This window comes from Salvelinus fontinalis, chromosome 13 (assembly GCF_029448725.1).
Source record: "Salvelinus fontinalis isolate EN_2023a chromosome 13, ASM2944872v1, whole genome shotgun sequence".
NCBI lineage: Eukaryota > Metazoa > Chordata > Actinopteri > Salmoniformes > Salmonidae > Salvelinus > Salvelinus fontinalis.
Genome location: NC_074677.1, coordinates 39,379,370 through 39,398,578, shown reverse-complemented (window position 1 = coordinate 39,398,578; position 19,209 = coordinate 39,379,370). Strand labels below are relative to the sequence as shown.

Below are 19,209 nucleotides of genomic sequence, written 5' to 3'. Positions count from 1 at the left end.
GTGTGCGTGCTCAGTCCCCTCCTGTGCTCCCTGTTCACTCACGACTGCATGGCCAGGCACGACTCCAACATCATCATTAAGTTTGCAGAAGACACAACAGTGGTAGGCCTGATCACCGACAACGACAAGACAGTTTAGACCAAAAAGCTCTATTTTTGTCTCATCAGACCACATGATCTTCTCCCATTCCTCCTCTGGATCATCCAGATGGTCAATGGCAAACTTCAGACTTGCTTGGACATGCGCTGGCTTGAGCAGGGGGACCTTGCGTGCGCTGCAGGATTTTAATCCATGACGGCGTAGTGTGTTACTAATGGTTTTCTTTGAGACTGTGGTCCCAGCTCTCTTCAGGTCATTGACCAGGTCCTGCCATGTAGTTATAGGCTGATCCCTCACCTTCCTCATGATCATTGATGCCCCAATGATGAGATCAATGATGAGATCTTGCATGGAGCCCCAGACCGAGGGTGATTGACCATCATCTTGAACTTCTTCCATTTTCTAATAATTGCGCCAACAGCTGTTGCCTTCTCACCAAGCTGCTTGCCTATTGTCCTGTAGCCCATCCCAGCCTTGTGCAGGTCTACAATTTTATCCCTGATGTCCTTACACAGCTCTCTGGTCTTGGCCATTGTGGAGAGGTTGGAGTCTGTTTTTTTTTTTTTTTTTTTTTTCACCCCATTTTCTCCCCAATTTTCGTGGTATCCAATCGCTAGTAATTACTACCTTGTCTCATCGCTACAACTCCCGTACGGGCTCGGGAGAGACGAAGGTCGAAAGCCATGCGTCCTCCGAAGCACAACCCAACCAGCCGTACTGCTTCTTTAACACAGCGCGCCTCCAACCCGGAAGCCAGCCGCACCAATGTGTCGGAGGAAACACCGTGTACCTGGCCCCCTTGGTTGGCGCGCACTGCGCCCGGCCCGCCACAGGAGTCGCTGGAGCGCGATGAGACAAGGATATCCCTACCGGCCAAACCCTCCCTACCCCGGACGACGCTATGCCAATTGTGCGTCGCCCCACGGACCTCCCGGTCGCGGCCGGCTGCGACAGAGCCTGGGCGGGAACCCAGAGACTCTGGTGGCGCAGTTAGCACTGCGATGCAGTGCCCTAGACCACTGCGCCACCCGGGAGGCCCCGGTTGGAGTCTGTTTGATTGAGTGTGTGGACAGGTGTCTTTTATACAGGTAACGAGTTCAAACAGGTGCAGTTAATACAGGTAATGAGTGGAGAACAGGAGGGCTTCTTAAAGAAAAGCTAACAGGTCTGTGAGAGCTGGAATTCTTACTGGTTGGTAGGTGATCAAATACTTATGTCATGCAATAAAATGCAAATTAATTACTTAAAAATCATACAATGTGATTTTCTGGATTTTTACAAAAATTACAGACCTCTACATGCTTTGTAAGTAGGAAAACCTGCAAAATCGGCAGTGTATCAAATACTTTTTCTCCCCACTGTATATGCATAGTCACTTTAACCATATCTACATGTACATACTACCTCAATCAGCCTGACTAAACGGTGTCTGAATGTAGCCTCGCTACTTTTATAGCCTCGCTACTCTATATAGCCTGTCTTTTTACTGTTGTTTTATTTCTTTACTTACCTGTTGTTCACCTAATACCTTTTTGCACTATTGGTTAGAGCCTGTAAGCAAGCATTTCACTGTAAGGTCTACCTACGCCTGTTGTATTCAGCGCATGTGACAAATAAACTGTGATTTGAGACTAAGTCAGTGACACAAAAGATACATCTCCTTCAAATGTTGGCTGCGTTGTCAACCAAACACAATATTACTTTTGTAATATAGTAAATAGCCTTAACTTTAGGCTATCTTACAAACAAATGTAACAGCATTTATTCAAATTTAAAATGAGTTACACATCCATGGTCACATTGAGGTTAGCCTACAGTAACTATAAATGTCTACTTATGTCCTCATAGAAAGCGTGCCTGTTCAAGATAGCATGCAAATGTCGCAGGTCTGTAGATATATTCACAATTGCTATAATAATCTGTGCAAAATCTCAAACGAATCTCACTTGCGCCATGTACTTTAAATGTAATCTCAACTGCAATCCAGGTCATTTGGTTGTGCACAGTGATAACACATTACGTTGTTATATAAATAAACAAAATATCTGACATCGTATTCCAATTTGAACTTTGATGTGCTTTTAAAATGGATGAAAGCACAGTTATAACACATTTAGGTGACAACTAAACCAAAAAATCATACATTGTTTTTCCATTGGAATTTGGTTGTGCTTTTTGCATTGTGATAATTTCATTGATCGATCTCTTCACCAAATGTTACCCACATTTCCACGTTGAAAGGACGTGGTGTGCCCAGTGGGTACTAGATAGTGTACTGGATCTAATTTCCTCTTCAATCAAATCCTATCCATTGTATCCATGCCAATAGATACATTTTTTAAAGCGGCAATTAAAGCCTGATCATCCTTGCACAAATTGAAGTTGCCAGCCCATATTCAACAAAATAAAGTTCTACTTCCACAGCACTGACTTGATCTAGATCTTATTATAACATCCTATTAATAGAGCTGCTGGTTGGTTCTAGGTCACACTCATGCTATCATTTCTTACTGTTTCAAATGGCCTGTCTCTGACGATCATGGTCATGATCAGTGGTATCTGGGACATAGTACCAGGGACGGGGGTCCCTCAGCTGGTTACAACCAACACACTCCATAGACCAATTAGACCCCGGCATCAATAGGCTCCTAAAGTTCTCTGGTTGCTAAGTTGTGTGGTGGGATGGGAAGTTTGAACACTCAGAACAAACAGACTGCACCAGGTTGAGTATACACACCTGTTTCATGGTGCATTCCACACAACTGTCCCTGACAGTCTTGTTCCTGTCACAAAGTGAGTTCCACACTCCAGGAGTCAAACACTTTTAAACTTTATCCCTATGGGTTGAAATCGCAAAGAGCCAATGTGACGCAGAGTTACAGATCCTGAAGGAGGAGCTCTGATGTGACGTGTTGGTTCAGACCAAAGTCTTCTATGGAGGAGATAAGAGGTTTAGAATGGAGACACATGGTTTGTATGGTCAACGTAGAGCTCTCTTCCTCCTCTTGGAGTTGACTGGAAGTGGTGAAACCTGAAAGGCAGCCAGTAGAACTCAATCAAGTTAACAACTCCATTGTCGGTCAGGTTAAAACAGATATAAATATCTTCACAGATCTGACTGGTCTGTCTGTCTCTTGCAGGTCTGGGATGGCTCATTACAGTTGCTTTTTTATCGCTTTGGAGCCATTTTCACAAGTATATGGTAACTTTTCAAAATTCTTAGTATAAAACTCAACCGGTAACACTTGTAAAAATTTTACATCGATTCCCACTGTGGTCACATACCAAAATGTGTGGACTGCTGTCACTTTGGATGAAAGGGTCTGCTACATAAATTGCGAAATGTTTATGTTTTTGTGTAGTTGCCTTTTAAATGTAACTGCACAGGCACATTTAATTGGGAAGGTTTTTGGGAAAGCCTTTCCATCTTCCAGAATACCGTTCAGGCCTATTGTTAGCGTCGCAACATTTATTCCTGTTCCTTCATTGTTTGAAACCTGGACCTTTAACTTCACATTATGAGGCATGTTTAACCTTGATTTCAAAACATTTAAAACCATGACTAGAGAGCCTCCCGAGAGGCGCAGCGGTCTAAGGCACTGCATTGCAGTGTTAGAGGCGTCACTACTGACCCGGGTTTGATCCCAGCCACGTCCAGGAGACCCATGAGGCGGTGCACAATTGGCCCAGCGTTGTCTGGGTTAGGGGAGGGTTGCCCGGCTGGGATGTCCTTGTCCCATCGCGCTCTAGTGACTCCTTGTGCATGCACGCTGACTTCGGTCGCCAGGTGTACGGTGTTTCCTCCGACACATTGGTGCGGCTGGCTTCCGGGTTAAGCGAGCAGTGTATCAAGAATCAGCGTGGTTTTGCACTCGACCTTCGCCTCTCCCTAGTCCATTGCAGCAATGGGAGTTGCAGCAATGGAACAAGACTGTAACTACCAATTGGATATCACGAAATTGGGGAGAAGGGGTAAAAAGTACAACAACAAAAACAAACCATAACAAACCATTCAAAAAAACAAGACTAGAGAGAGACTGTCAACAAATACAGCAAAGAGATGTTGTTGCTGTTTTTACGAGTGAGTTCATGTTTAAGTTCTTACTTAGCACTGTCAGCACTTTGTATTCAACACTTATGGCAACTGCTCGGCCTCTGGCCGCAAGGCACTACAGAGGGTATTGCGTACGTCCCAGTACATCACTGGGGCCAAGCTTCCTGCCATCCAGGACCTCTATACCAGGGGGTGTCAGAGGAAGGCCCTAAACAATTGCCAAAGTCCCCAGCCACTCTAGTCATAGACTGTTCTCTCTGCTACCACACGGCATGCGGTACCAGACCGCCAAGTCTAGATCCAAAAGGCTTTTTAACAGCTTCTACCCCTAAGCCATAAGACTCCTGAACAGCTAATCAAATGGCTACCCGGACTATTTGCAAAATATTTAATGGCCCGAACAACAATACAATGGCAGGGCACTTCAAGCAAAGCCAATATGTGGTGATAATGTATTGGCCCTATAGCTTACTGCTACAGTACTGTTTTAATGTTAATGTTGCATAGGCTTACGTTTTCTTAAGTCATGTTAAAAAAAATCAGAGCGGTAGATCTCGGCTTTCATTTTGACTCAGAAAAGGTTGGTGACCACTGTTCTAGAGTCTTCCCTGTTGAGACTTTCAACCTTTCCCTTTACTGTGGCAATTGTGATCGAATCAACGTAAAATTAGCAACTTTCAATGCAACATACCGAAACTAACTATGCAAGAGATTTTGTTGAAGACAGAAAGCATCGGAGTAGGATTCTATTGCATTGACACACACTACTCAGCCCGTACTCTAAATAGACCGGTGCGGCATAAACAATCAGAGCTGTAGTAGGCCTATATGCAAATAGACCATTGCCATATATGGACCTGTGCCATTTACTTTGAACTGGACTCTGTTTACAGCATGAACCGCTTACTTTTTTCAATCTTTACTAACAACATGCTACTGGCTTTGAGTAAAGCCAATGTGTCTATGTATGTGGATGACTCAACACAAAACACATCAGCTACTACAGTAACTGAAATGACTGCAACACTTAAAGGACTGAAGTTAGTTTCAGAATGGGTGGCACAGAATAAGTTAGTCCTAAATATTTCAAAACGAAAAGCATTGTATTTGGTACAAATCATTCACTAAACCATAAACTTCAACTACATCTTGTAATGAATAATGTGGAAATTGGGCAAGTTGAGGTGACTAAACTGCTTGGAGTAAGCCTGGATTGCAAACTAACATGGTCAAAACATGTCGATTTGACAGTAGCCAAGATGGGGAGAAGTTTGTCCATAATAAAGCGTTGCTCTGCCTTCTTGAAAACACTCAACAAGGCAGGTCCGACAGGCCCTAGTTGTCGCACCTGGACTACTGTTCAATCATGTGGTCAGGTGCCACAAAGAGGGACTTAGGAAAATTGCAAATGGCTCAGAACAGGGTAGCACAGCTGTCCCTTAAATGTACATGGAGAGCTAACAATGATATGCATGTCAATCTCTCCTGGCTCAAAGTGGAGGAGAGATTGACTTCATCACCACTTGTTTTTGTAAGAGGTGTTGACAAGCTAAATGTACCGAGCGGTCTGTTTACACTACTACACTAGCACACAGCTCAGACACCCATGCATACCCACAAGACATGCCAGAGGTCTCTTCACAATCCATAAGTCCAAAACAGACTGTGGGAAGCGCACAGTTCTAAATAGGGCCATGACTACATGGAACTCTATTCCACATCAGGTAACTGATGCAAGCAGTAGAATCAGATTTTAAAAAAACAGCAGCTAATGGGGATCCCAAATAAAATACAAATGAGCGTTCGTGTCACGCCCTGACCTTACTATTCTATGTTTTCTGTATTATTTTGGTCAGGTCAGGGTGTGACGAGGGTGGGTATGATTGTTTTGTATTGTCTAGGGTTTTTGTATGTCTAGGTGTGTGTGTGTAGTCGAGGCATATGTAGGTCTATGGTGGCCTGAATTGGTTCCCAATCAGAGGCAGCTGTGTATCGTTGTCTCTGATTGGGGATCCTATTTAGGTTGCCATTTTCCAGTTTGGTTTTGTGGGTTATTGTCTATGTGAAGTTGCATGTCTGCACTCGTTGTATATAGCGGTCACTTTTGTTTAGTTTGTTCAGTGTTATTTCTTTATTAAAAGAAGTATGTATTCACATCACGCTGCACCTTGGTCTACTCACTACGACGAATGTGACAGTTCGTGCGTAGATGTGCTTGTTTTGAGATTAAAGTGAGAGCTGCATGTATCCACCTATGCACATTTTGTTCATATCTTTTGCTAGTTAGTGAGTTATTAGCCCAGTTATAGATCATTTGTAATCAGCAATAGGGAAAGTGATAGCTTCCTACAATAGAACAAAAACATATACATTGAGACATCTTTGAAAACCAAGTCAGGTAAGGAGCATTTTTTGTCTTAAAAGGGGCAATGTATTTTGAGCCAGCTTATTCAAGCCTAAGTAGCCAATAGGCAGAGGGTAGCATAATGTCGGATTCTCATAATACTGGTTTGTGACTAATAATGCATTTTATTTTGTAAAGTGGTTTCTTGCATCAAACACCACCATCACATTTTCAGTCCCCTCCTTGTTTGAAGGAAAGTGGATAAACAGGTTAATGTCAAGCCCTGTAGGCCTCATGGAATGTAGGCCTACATTGAACACTGTCACGACTTTGGCCGAAGTTGGTCCCTCTCCTTGTTCGGGCGGCGTTCGGCGGTCGGCGTCACCAGCTTTCTAGTCACCACCGATCCATGTTTCATTTTGTCTTGATCATACACACCTGGTTTCCATTCCATTAATTATGTTCCTTATTTAACCCTCGGACTTCCCTCTCTGTTTTGTGCGTTATTGTTTGTCATGTGGGTTCGTGTATTAGTGCTCTGGAATATTGCGTTTGTTCCTTGTTTGGAACTTTACTTTTATTTTGAGAACATTTGGACTATTACTCATCTGTGTCCTGTGCCTGACTCTGAATTTTTCCATCCACCAACACCCTCACAAACACCACACATTGGCTGCTACTTTAGGCTGAATGTTAGAACAGCTATTTCCAAGTGAAAATGTTATGGGATGAATTTTCTCCATTGTTTTTTAATGGTAGGCAACGGGTAGGCTTTCTCCTTGATTAAACTAGGCTCATAAAATAACATTTTATTCATATTTCCAGGTCACATTCCAGTTTGTTTTTAAAGCAAATGAAAGTACACATGTTCATGAATGGATTTGTGCAACAAAAAATAAACACTGAAGTAGGTAACAGCGTCAAACGCCCACCTTCCTGAAACTGGTTACATTTCTCCTTTTCTCAAATATCCTCTCTGATATAGTGGGAGAAATGTCTGCGATTTCCATCTCTTTTCTTTGTGGGGAGGAAATGTAAAGTATTTCCTGAAGTTGGTGTGCGGGGTTATCAAGGAGAGGTACCTTGAGTTCTCTTGATTTTCTGCCATTATTCTGAGTAATTTATTTTATTCAATTTTCACAAGTATACTATATAATAAACTCAGCAACAACAACAAAAAAGTCTTCACTGTCAACTGCGTTAAATTTTCAGCAAACTTAACGCGTGTAAATATTTGTATGAACATAAGATTCAACAGCTGAGACAAACTGAACAAGTTCCAGAGACATGTGACTAACATAAATGGAATGTGTCCCTGAACAAAGGGGGGAAAGGGTCAAATTCAAGAGTAACAGTCAGTATCTGGTGTGGCCACGAGATGCATTAAGTACTGCAGTGCATCTCCTCGTGGACTGCACCAGGATTTGGCAGTTCTTGCTGTGAGATGTTACCCCACTCTTCCCCCAAGGCATCTGCAAGTTCCTGGACATTTCTGGGGGGAATGGCCCTAGCCCTCACCCTCCGATCCAACAGGTCCCAGACGTGCTCAATGGAATTGAGATCCGGGCTCTTCGCTGGCCATGGCAGAACACTGACATTCCTGTCTTGCAGGAAATCACACACAGAACGAGCAGTATGGCTGGTGGCATTGTCATGTTGGAAGGTCATATCAGGATGAGCCTGCAGGAAGGGTATCACATGAGGGAGGAGGATGTCTTTCCTGTAACGCACAGTGTTGAGATTGCCTGCAATGACAACAAGTTCAGTCCGATGATGCTGTGCCACACTGCCCCAGACCATGACGGAACCTCCACCTCAATCCCGCTCCAGAGTACAGGCCTCGGTGTAACACTCATTCCTTCGACGATTAACACGAATCCGACCATCACCCCTGGTGAGACAAAACCGCGACTCGTCAGTGAAGAGCACTTTTTGCCAGTCCTGTCTGGTCCAGCGACGGTGAGTTTGTTCACCGTTGTTGACGGTGATGTGTGGTGAGTACCTGCCTTACAACAGGCCTACAAGCCCTCAGTCCAGCCTTGTGGACAGTTTAAGCACTGATGGAGGGATTGTGCGTTCCTTGTGTAACTCGGGCAGTTGTTACCATCCTGTACCTGTCTCGCAGGTGTGAATGTACCGATCCTGTGCAGGTGTTGTTACACGTGGTCTGCCACTACGAGGACGATCAGCTGTCCGTCCTGTCTCCCTGTAGCGCTGTCTTAGGCGTCTCACAGTACAGACATAGCAATTTATTGCCCTGGCCACATCTGCAGTCCTCATGCCTCCTTGCAGCATGCCTAGGCACATTCACACAGATGAGCAGGGACCCTGGGCATCTTTCTTTTGGTGTTTTTCAGAGTCAGTAGAAAGGTCTCTTTAGTGTCCTAAGTTTTCATAACTGTGACCTTAATTGTCTACCGTCTGTAAGCTGTTAGTGTCTTAACGACCGTTACACAGATGCATGTTTATTAATTGTTTATGGTTCATTGAACAAGCATGGGAAACCGTGTTTAAACCTTTTACAGTTAAGATCTGTTTAGTTATTTGGATTTTTACGAATTATATTTGAAAGACAAGGTCCTGAAAAAAGGATGTTTCTTTTGTTGAATTTATACACAAGTGGTTATTTCAGCAACACCTATTGCTGAGTTGTATGAAATCGAGCACACAGCCATGCAATCTCTACAGACAAACATCGGCAGTAGAATGGTCTTACTGAAGAGCTCAGTGACTTTCAACGTGGCACCGTCATAGAATGCCCTATTACAGGGGCTGAGTCACTGGCTTACTGGTGCTCTCCATGCCGTCCCTGGGAGGGGTTCAGGATGGTAAGTTGGTGGTTGAAGATATCCTGTGTCCTGTGTGAATTTAAGTATGCTCTCTCTAACTCTAATTCTCTCTCTCTTTCTTTCTTTCGGAGGACCTGAGCCCCAGGACCATGCCTCAGGACTACCTGGCCTGATGACTCCTCGCTGTCCCCAGTCCACCTGGCCGTGCTGCTGCTCCAGTTTCAACTGTTCTGCCTGCGGCTATGGAATCCTGACCAGTTCACCGGACGTGCTATCTGTCCCTGACCTGCTGTTTTCAACTCTCTAGAGACAGCAGGAGTGGTAGAGATACTCTGAATGATCGGCTATGAAAAGCCAACTGACATTCACTCCTGAGGTGCTGACCTGTTGCACCCTCTACAACCACTGTGATTATTATTATTTGACCCTGCTGGTCATCTATGAACATCTTGGCCATGTTCTGTTATAATCTCCACCCGGCACAGCCAGAAGAGGACTGGCCACCCCTCATAGCCTGGTTCCTCTCTAGGTTTCTTCCTAGGTTCTGGCCTTTGTAGGGAGTTTTTCCTAGCCACCGTGCTTCTACACCCGCATTGCTTGCTGTTTGGAGTTTTAGGCTAGGTTTCTGTACAGCTGATATCTTTGAGATATCAGCTGATGTAAGAAGGGCATTATAAATAAATTTGATTCTGATTTGATGCCACCTTTCCAACAAGTCAGTTAGTCAAATTTCTGCCCTGCTAGAGCTGCCCGAGTCATCTGCAAGTGCTGTTATTGTGAAGTGGAAACATCTAGGAGCAACAACGGCTCAGCCACGAAGTGGTAGGCCATTAAAGCTTACAGAATGGGACCGCCGAGTGCTGAAGCATGTAAAAATGGTCTGTACTCTGTTGCAACACTCACTACCGAGTGCCTCTGGAAGCAACGTCAGCACAAGAACTGTTCGTCCGGAGCTTCATGAAATGGGTTTCCATGCACAATGCCAAGCATCGGCTGGAGTGGTGTAAAGCTCACCGCCATTGGACTCTGGAGCACTGGAAATGTATTATCTAGACTGATGAATCACGCTTCACCATCTGGCAGTCTGACAGACGAATCTGGGTTTGGGGGATGCCAGGAGAATGCTATCTGCCCAAATGCATAGAGCTAACTGTAACGTTTGGTGGAGGAGGAATAATGGTCTGGGGCTGTTTTTCATAGTTCAGGCTAGGCCTCTTAGTTCCAGTGAATTGAACTCTTAATGCTACAGCATACAATGATATTCTAGAAGACTCTGTGCTTGACTGGCCTGAACAAAGCCCTGACCTCAACCCCATCGAACACCTTTGGGATGAATTGGAATGCCGACTGCAAGCCAGGCCTAATCGCCCAACATCAGTGCCAGACCTCACTAATGCTCGTGGCTGAAGGGAAGCAAGTCCCCACAGCAATGTTCCAACGTCTAGTGGCAATCCTTCCCAGAAGAGTGGAGGCTGTTATAGCAGCAAAAGGAGGACTAACTTCATCTTAATGCCTATGATTCTGGAATGAGATGTTCGACAAACAGGTGTCCACTTTCCTTTGGTCATGTAGTGTATGTGTTACATTTTCACTACAAAACAGATCATCAAAAAGGCAGTTTCAAAACCCTAAGCACATTTTCAATTGACTAAGTACAACACAAAAATCTGTCACATTTTTACCAAACTTAAATCAGTGTTTCATCTACAAATACATGTTTCTCATTGCAATATATGTATAAAGTCATTGTATTTCACAATGCAGTGCTCACAATGTTTTCGATAAGATTCTCTTTTCTTTTCTTTTGTTAACATACATCTGACTGCCTCCTGAGTGGCACTGCGGTATAAGGCACTGCATCACAGTGTTGTAGCGTCACTACAGCCTGGGGTTCGATTCTGTATCACAACCGGCCGTGACCGGGTGTCCAATAGGGCGGCGCACAATTGGCCCAGCGTCGTCCGGGTTAGGCCGGGCTCATCGTGCTCTAGCAACTCCTTGTGGCAGGCCAGGCGCCTGCAGGCTGACCTCGGTCATCAGTTGAACAGTGTTTCCTCCGACACATTGGTGCAGCTGGCTTCTGGGTTAAGCGGGCGGGTGTTAAGAAGCACGGTTTGGCGGGTCATGTTTCAGAGAACGCATAACTCGACCTTCGCCTCTCCCAAGCCCGTTGGGGAGTTGCAGTGATGAGACGAGATCGTAAATCATGAAATTGGGGAGAAAAATGGGCAAAAAAAATTACAAAATAAGAAATAACACTATTTATTTTTTATAAAACATTTAAAAGAATGTGGCCTTCCCTGGTCAGTATTGATATTTGCTGCCATAGATTTTTATAGACACAGCTATGGACAACTGCTAAAGTGATGCTACAGCGTTAAACATTGCTGCCCTGAATTTAGCTGGAGCTAAACAAAGGAGACCCATTCACAAAAAGAAATGTGAAATCTTAAAGAGATGGGCAGGGCTAAGGCTTAAGAGGGTGTGAACAATGCTGAATGGGCGTACACAAAGAAGAGCTCTCTAGCTAGTGTGAAATTCTCTACAAAATCTTTCAGGTGCTTTTTTTCAAAAGTTGGGTTACAAGTTTATCAACTTTTAAAGTAACATAACACCCAACTACAGTGTATGATATATCAGTTTGAACCTCTGTACTTTAAAAAAATGTTTTTTAAAAGTTTGGGAATAAAAGCCCAGAGACTGTTGGTAGTTCGGTGAGCTTTGGCATGAAACACCTCTAGTTACGTTCACACTCAGTAAAAAATAAAGAATATAACATATAACAATAGAAAAGGGGCCAAAAATAAAAACAAATATTATGCTAAGTATATTACAATGTTCACAGTGCCTTTATGTGTAAGCCTCTGAGCATCTGGTTGCCAGGTGTGTGGATCCTGCCTGTCAAGCCTGCGTACTGGTGGTGGCTATGGGAGAGTAACGAGAAACACAACACCTTCACACTGCTTGTTTATGTGCAGTCCATAGGCACACAAAGTACATTCCCAACCAACCCCATCCATTTAACTAGCGGTGGTGACGTGGTCACACTGGCAATATGGATACATGTATGAACACATACTTTTGAGGAATTGTGAAATCAAATGGACAGTGCCGTATTCTGTGCAGTTCTATTTTAAAATGTAGACTCTAGGTAGACAGCAGTACAGAGCAATGTCCACATTCCTGGGCAATGGAGGAAGAAAGTCAACATTCCACACACCTTGCCAAAAGAGAAGGAAATGGACTTTGATACTATAAATATTCTCAAAATGACATCTAGTGGTACAGCAACCAGAGAAAAGATACTCTCTTTAGCACTTAGCTAGAGATCCATCTCCCCAATCCATTCTAAACTCTCTGATTAACACAACGTGATTGTAAATTCCCCCTCCAGCTCCTTTAACCATCTGCAGAAAGTCACACATTCCCAGCACAACTCAATACCAACCCACAGCTTGGTGTACAGGACCAAGAGGACAATGGCCACAATACACGGGTATGAAAAGAGGATATGATCAAGTACAGCACATTATGTAAATCAGAAGACCAGTCCAGACCTGTCTGATGCTGCTCTGCTAAGTCTACTAAACCTGACAACAATACCCCAGTCAGTGGTCTATCTGGAGCCTGAGTCAGTGTGGCATCTGTCTGTAGAGAGCATGGGCCTGCTGGGTGGTTGGGAATAAGCTTCTTAGCTAACATACCCACTGCCCTGACCCAGCATGGGGTGTGAAAGATAGGGCACACATCTGGGTAGAACCTCAGAATTGCCTTAGTAGTGAACCAGGATACAGACTAATGCATACTCTGTCCAGGGAGGGGCAAAGGCTCGGACTGGACACCCTTCTCACATTTAGTCTGTAGATTAGAGTGATTTTCAATAGGCTTGTATTCAGACTCTTGCTGAAGCCCTGTGTGCAGCAGGCATTGGGCGCCAGAATAACAAACCCTCTGGTGACTGACATGGATACGTACCACCAGTCTAATAAAAAGTAAAAAGGAGCTGTGATCTTCACTTCCTCTTCACACGAGGAAGCAAAAAACCTCCCGTTCCCTTTTAGACCATGTATTATGAGTCAGCAGGATCCTTGAATTAGTGATGATGTCCCTGTATCTCTACACAACAAATGGACCTGATTAGGACCTAATCATGAGTAATAAAAAGTGGATAGTAAAATGTTGGGGAATCTTGTCATATACAGTAACTGTTGGAGAGGAGGAAAAGAGTAGGAATGACAGGAGTCCTACTCTGGTAGCCTACCAGAGAGATAACAGTAGAAAGACCTGCTACACAGGAACATGGGACAAGTGTGTGGGGTTTAAAAGGTTAGAAGAGGGAGGGGCAGGACAGAGCTTTTAGCCACACTTTCAACTGCCACACTGACTCCCTATATGAACAGAGCATAGAGTATTGACCAAAAGTCCATCAAATCCTTATAAAAACCATAACAATATGCTTCTCTTGTAACTACTGCAGTGCAACTTGAACCAAAAACTCATGCCATGAGATTGTAGACAACTGCAAACCGGGCCTTCGCTTGTTATTGCAACAACATATGGCCATGGGGCTGTTGTAATCTTTGTGCTATTGTCCTACGCCCCCCCCCCCCCCCCCCCCCCCCCAGCTCGCCTTTGTTTGGAGTCAAAGGGGGAGGTAGGAAGGGGAGTATGGGATTACATACACCAGGCACACACAGGACAGCGTCATCAAGCCTCTCCACTGAAGGCAGCTCCTCACACTTTAATTCACATTTATTTAACCAGGTAGGCAGTTGAGAACAAGTTCTCCTTTACAACTGCAACTTGGCCAAGATAAAGCAAATCAGTGCGACAAAAAACAACACAGAGTGACACATGGGATAAACAAACGTAGTCAATAACACAATAGAAAAGTATGTATACAGTGTGTGCAAATGAAGTAAGGAGGTAAGGCAATAAATAGGCCATAGTGGCAAAGTAATTACAATTTAGCAATTAACACTGGAGTGATAGATGTGCAGATGAGGATGTGCAAGTAGAAATACTGGTGTGCAAAAGAGCAGAAAAACAAAAACGGGATGAGCTAGGTAGTTGGTTGGGCTATTTACAGATGGGCTGTGTACAGCTGCAGCGATCAGTAAGTTGCTCTGACAGCTGATGCTTAAAGTTAGTGAGGGAGATATAAGTCCCCAACTTCAGTGATTTTTGCAATTCGTTCCAGTCATTGGCAGCAGAGAACTGGAAGGAAAGGCGCCAAAGGAGGTGTTGGCTTTTGGGATGACCAGTGAAATATACCTGCTGGAGCGCGTGCTACGGGTGGGTGTTGCTATGGTGACCAGTGAGCTGAGATAAGGCAGAGCTTTACCTAGCATAGACTTATAGATGACCTGGGGGCAGTGGGTTTGGCAACGAATATGTAGCGAGGGCCAGCCAACGAGCCCATACAGGTCGCAGTGGTGGGTAGTATATGGGGCTTTGGTAAAAAAACAAAAAAAGATGTCACTGTGATAGACACCCGGCATACAGAGAGAAACGTGTCCCCCTCTCTGTGAGGTGACTGTGGAACAACGTACAGTGACTTCAGAAATGATTCACACCACTTGACTTTTTCCACATTTTGTTGTGTTACATTTTAAATTCAGGCTGTATCACATTGACACTGATCTACACACAATACCTCATGTCAAAGTGGAATTCTGCTTGTAGAATTTTGTTTTAATTTATAAAAAATGTAAAGCTGAAATGTCTTGAGTCAATAAGTATTCAAACCCTTTGTTATGGCAAGCCTAAATAAGTTCAGGAGTAAACATGTGCTTAACAAATCGCATAATTAAACCAAAAAAAACAGGGAGGTTTTTCAATGCCTTGCAAAGAAGGGCACCGATTGGTAGATGTGTGAACAGACGCTGAATATCCCTTGGAGCATGGCAAAATTATTCATTACACTTTGGATGGTGTATCAAAACACCCAGTTACTACAAAGATACAGCCGTCCTTCATAACTCAGTTGCCGGAGAGGAAGGAAACTTTTAATCAGAGATTAAAACAGTTACAGAGTTTAATGGTTGTGATATGCGAAAAATGAGGTTGGATCAACAACATTGTAATTCCTCGACAATACTAACCCAAATGACAGAGTCAATAGAAGGAAGCCTGTACAGAATAAAAAATATTCTAAAATATGCATCCTGTTTGCAACAAGGCACTTAAGTAATACTGAAAATATTGTACAATCCAGGTATGCAAAGCTCTTAGAGACTTACCCCAAAAGACTGTAATCGCCACCAAGGGTGCTTCTACAAAGTAGGACTCAGGGGTGTGAATACTTACGTAAATGACACATGTGCATTTCATTTCAATACATTTGCAAAATTTCTAAAAACATGTTTTCACTTTGTCATTATGGGGTAGTGTGTTTAAATGGATGAGAACAAAAAATGTGGAATAAGTCAAGGGGATGAATCATTTCCGAAGGCACTGCAGTACTGTGCTTACTGGTTTCCTAACTGAGAGGCAGGCATCCCTGCTGATGAATGCCAAACATGAGAAAACCCACTCAGTATGGGGCAGTACAGCCATGCTTCACATTCCCAGGTGAGACAAGTGTGGAAGGTAAACACTACTTCTCTTAATGATGACGAAATACTTCAACAGTATTTAGTCATCAACTGGATATACAGGTCCAGAAACAGAGTCAACTCTTCCTGACACACACAGTTCAGTTCAATGGAAGGTAGTGATTGAGTTTGATAGATTGTTGAAAAATTGTGTTTAGAAACTTAAAATGATAAAAGCAGCACAGAGCATGTGCAGTGAAAGATAATAAGATACCCACACTTCCTCATTAGGAACTGGCCTTTTCCAACAGGCCCTTCACAAATTCTCTCAAGTACAGACTCACAGTCATCAGCATTCAGCAGAGTCCACTGATATGTGGAATCTATTACTGGCAGCACCTTGGTTGAAAAGATTAAAAAAATGCAAGATAAATTAAGTACTTACATCGTAGGCCTCCCTGCGCAGGCCCTCACTGCTCCTCAGCCAGCAGCGGCTCAGCTCACTCAGCTCCACGATGGGCTGAACCTTTAACCTCACAGAGTCCCCAGACTGACGGATCTTCTCCACGATCTCGTCCCGGCTCTTATTCTCCACGTTGTGCCCGTTGATCTCCACTAACCTGTCTCCAGGCACCAGACCCAGCGCCAGGTCCTTGGTCCCGGCTCCAGGCTCAGCAAAGTGGACCACCCTCCGGTAGACCCCACCGTCAGACCTCCGGTCCAACATGGTGGTGCGGCGCAAGGAGAAACCAAAGTCTCCTGTGTTGCGGCGCTGCAGCTCCAGTTCCCTGGGCTCAGGCATAGGTGGAGCCATGACGCCAGGCAGTCGCAGGTCTGCAGGGAAGGTCTTCTCCACCACTTCTGGGATGTGAACCCTCTTCCCAGCCCTGCTGTGGACCTGGGGATGCTGCTGGGAAGCCTGTCTGTGGTAGGTGTCAAACACCTTGTTCTCTAACTGGGGAGACGGTTGAGTTGAGCTTGGTGTGGAAGCCTCAGAGGCACTCTCCTCTTTGCTCATCTGGGAGAAGGGCTTCATGATCTGGCCCACCTGGGAGTTCTGCTTGGCCAGACCACCGAACTTGGCCGCCCGCTCCTTCACAGAGATGCGATGGGGACCCTGTCCCCCCTCCCCCTTGATGTCATCACTGGAGCTGGCTGCACTCACCTGGCCCAGGTCCAGGACCATGCTGCCACGGTTACTGAAGCGATCGGCATCTAGATCAGTAAGGCTGAGCTCCGTGTTGCTAGCCACCTTGATAGGGATGGGGCTGGAGATCTCCAGCTTGACCTTGGAGTCCCTCTTAGAGCCTCCTCGGTGGAGATTGAAGAAGCCCCGCCTCTGGCTCATCTCGTCCAGACTCGTCAGCTCTGCCTGGGACATCCTCTCCTTTTTGTCCTTCCTGTCTTTTTTCTCCTTCTTCCTCTCATCCTTGTCTTTCTTAATCAGATGGAACATATTTGGCTCCAAATAGCAACCCCCTCAAGGTTGGTTTGTGTCAGTTTACACCAGGGGAGGTTCCATACAAAAGTGAAGTATCAGTTCACGCTTTTGACCCAGGTCATGGAAACATCTGGGTGACACTTTGAAATGTAATCAGAGGGCCATGAGGAGAGAAGAGACAGTCAATTAAATATTTGGCCAGGCCATAATCCAACAATCATCCAATACAATGGCAATGAGATATCCTTACAGATCATACCCATGGCTAGAGACGATGACTCATGACTGAGAGAGTGCTTGTTACCCGGGAATGTCTAGGCTCATTTAAAGTAGCTGTCCAGTGTTTCCAGATTTCTATGAAATATGACCTAGAATTACAATACGAGTGAAATAGTTATTTCCAATTTCTTTATTAAGAATGTTAAAGGCCTAGTGAAGACAAAATCACGATTGTCATGTGTTTTATATACAGTATATCCACACTATGAGGTTGGAATGTTACAGTGAACATGTGAAAATGATGATCATGCCCTTTTAGTGTAAGAGCTGTTTGAAAAGAGAACATGAAATTTCCACCAGTTTTTGTAGGATGTGATTTTGGTCTACAAGATGACATCATGTTAAATCTAAATTGTAATCTAAGTAATCCCCATAAGTAATTTTTTTTTGCATAACAGGACTATAAACAACTAGTAATGCTGCATACAACAAGGTAAAAATCTTTCTTGTAAAAATGTGTATAAATTGCTGAGGTGTAGTCACTTTTGAGGACATAAGCTACACAGTACAAATATGATGCAAATATTTTATATGTATTTCCTATTGAACAAAACTGCAATGAATAAGGCTTGAAATGACTTAAACTTTCTAAATGTAATCAAATTATAAAATGGCTAAGTATAAGATTTCACCTTTCTTATAACTGTAAAATACATATTTGCACATTTTCTAAAGGTCTCTCTTGATCAAAATGTCTGCCCCCACTATTGTGAACGTCACACCGAGCTCTGGCTTGGCTTCCTGAACTTGTTAGGAACTCTCCTTTTATCTCATATTAATCTTGTCTGTCTATGATAAACAGAAAGTGTTTTTGGTTTAAAATCTATGAATTATTTTAGATTACTTTGATCAAGTTGGCTATAAAATCGACCTGCTAGTGATGAAACCTGCTGTGCTACCATGTAAGGATTGCAGACATGTGCTTTGTCAGTCGCTGTGAAGTAGGGTTCAGCCAGGAGTTAACCTCTTAAATGTAATGGCAAAATGTAGATTTCCACCTAAGTAGACATACCCAAAAATAACTGCTATTCATGTGTAATTACATGATTCTGACATGCCAAAACTTGGAAAGACATCTGGGAGATGAGGAAATGATCAGAAGATAGGAGTTACATAGTTCAGAATACACAAGATCAAGTATACATAAAACATATATAAAAATGTCTTATCAAACAAACTTGGTTACACAATTGTCCTTTATTAAAGAAGGTGCAAAAATAGAAATAAGCTGAACTATTTACATATGGCATTCGTGTTAGTTTTACATCACAGGTGTAAATTATTAGATTTCACTTTCACCATTCTTGTGCATGTCGTGGTAGTCTTTGAAGCAGTCCCTCTCTGCCAGGAAACAAAAAGCAAACTGGCATTTCGCACAGAAGATCTGGCATTTCCCCCTTTTTCCCCCCTGTGTTTTGTTCAATGCTTACAGTTCTTCCTTTTGTCTTTTGGCATGTGTGTTGGATAGTGGCGCTCACCTTGAGTGGGGGGTCTTGTGATGGTTGTGAGGTTGCTTTGGGCCTCAAATTCAGCCATTTCCAACACCAGCTGCTCTCAGAAGGCCAACTGGGAGAGAAGGGTTTGACTTTTTGCTTTGGCCATCTGCTTGTAGAGAATGAAAACATTTACTGTAGCAATGTCCACAAAGTGGTCAAAACAAGTCTTAC

The 19,209-nt window shown here is 43.8% G+C and overlaps 1 protein-coding gene across 5 annotated transcripts in view; it reads right to left on the bottom strand.

Annotated features, from left to right (window-relative positions):
- LOC129868649 (unconventional myosin-XVIIIa-like) overlaps positions 1-19,209 on the bottom strand; it is a 111,734-nt gene that overhangs the window by 85,832 nt on the left and 6,693 nt on the right. For all 5 annotated transcript variants that reach the window (XM_055942813.1, XM_055942814.1, XM_055942815.1 and 2 more), the window contains exon 2: positions 16,268-17,403. In XM_055942813.1, coding sequence (XP_055798788.1) covers positions 16,268-17,278 — 1,011 coding nt within the window. In that variant the 5' untranslated portion in view covers positions 17,279-17,403. The remainder of the gene's footprint in view (positions 1-16,267; positions 17,404-19,209) is intronic.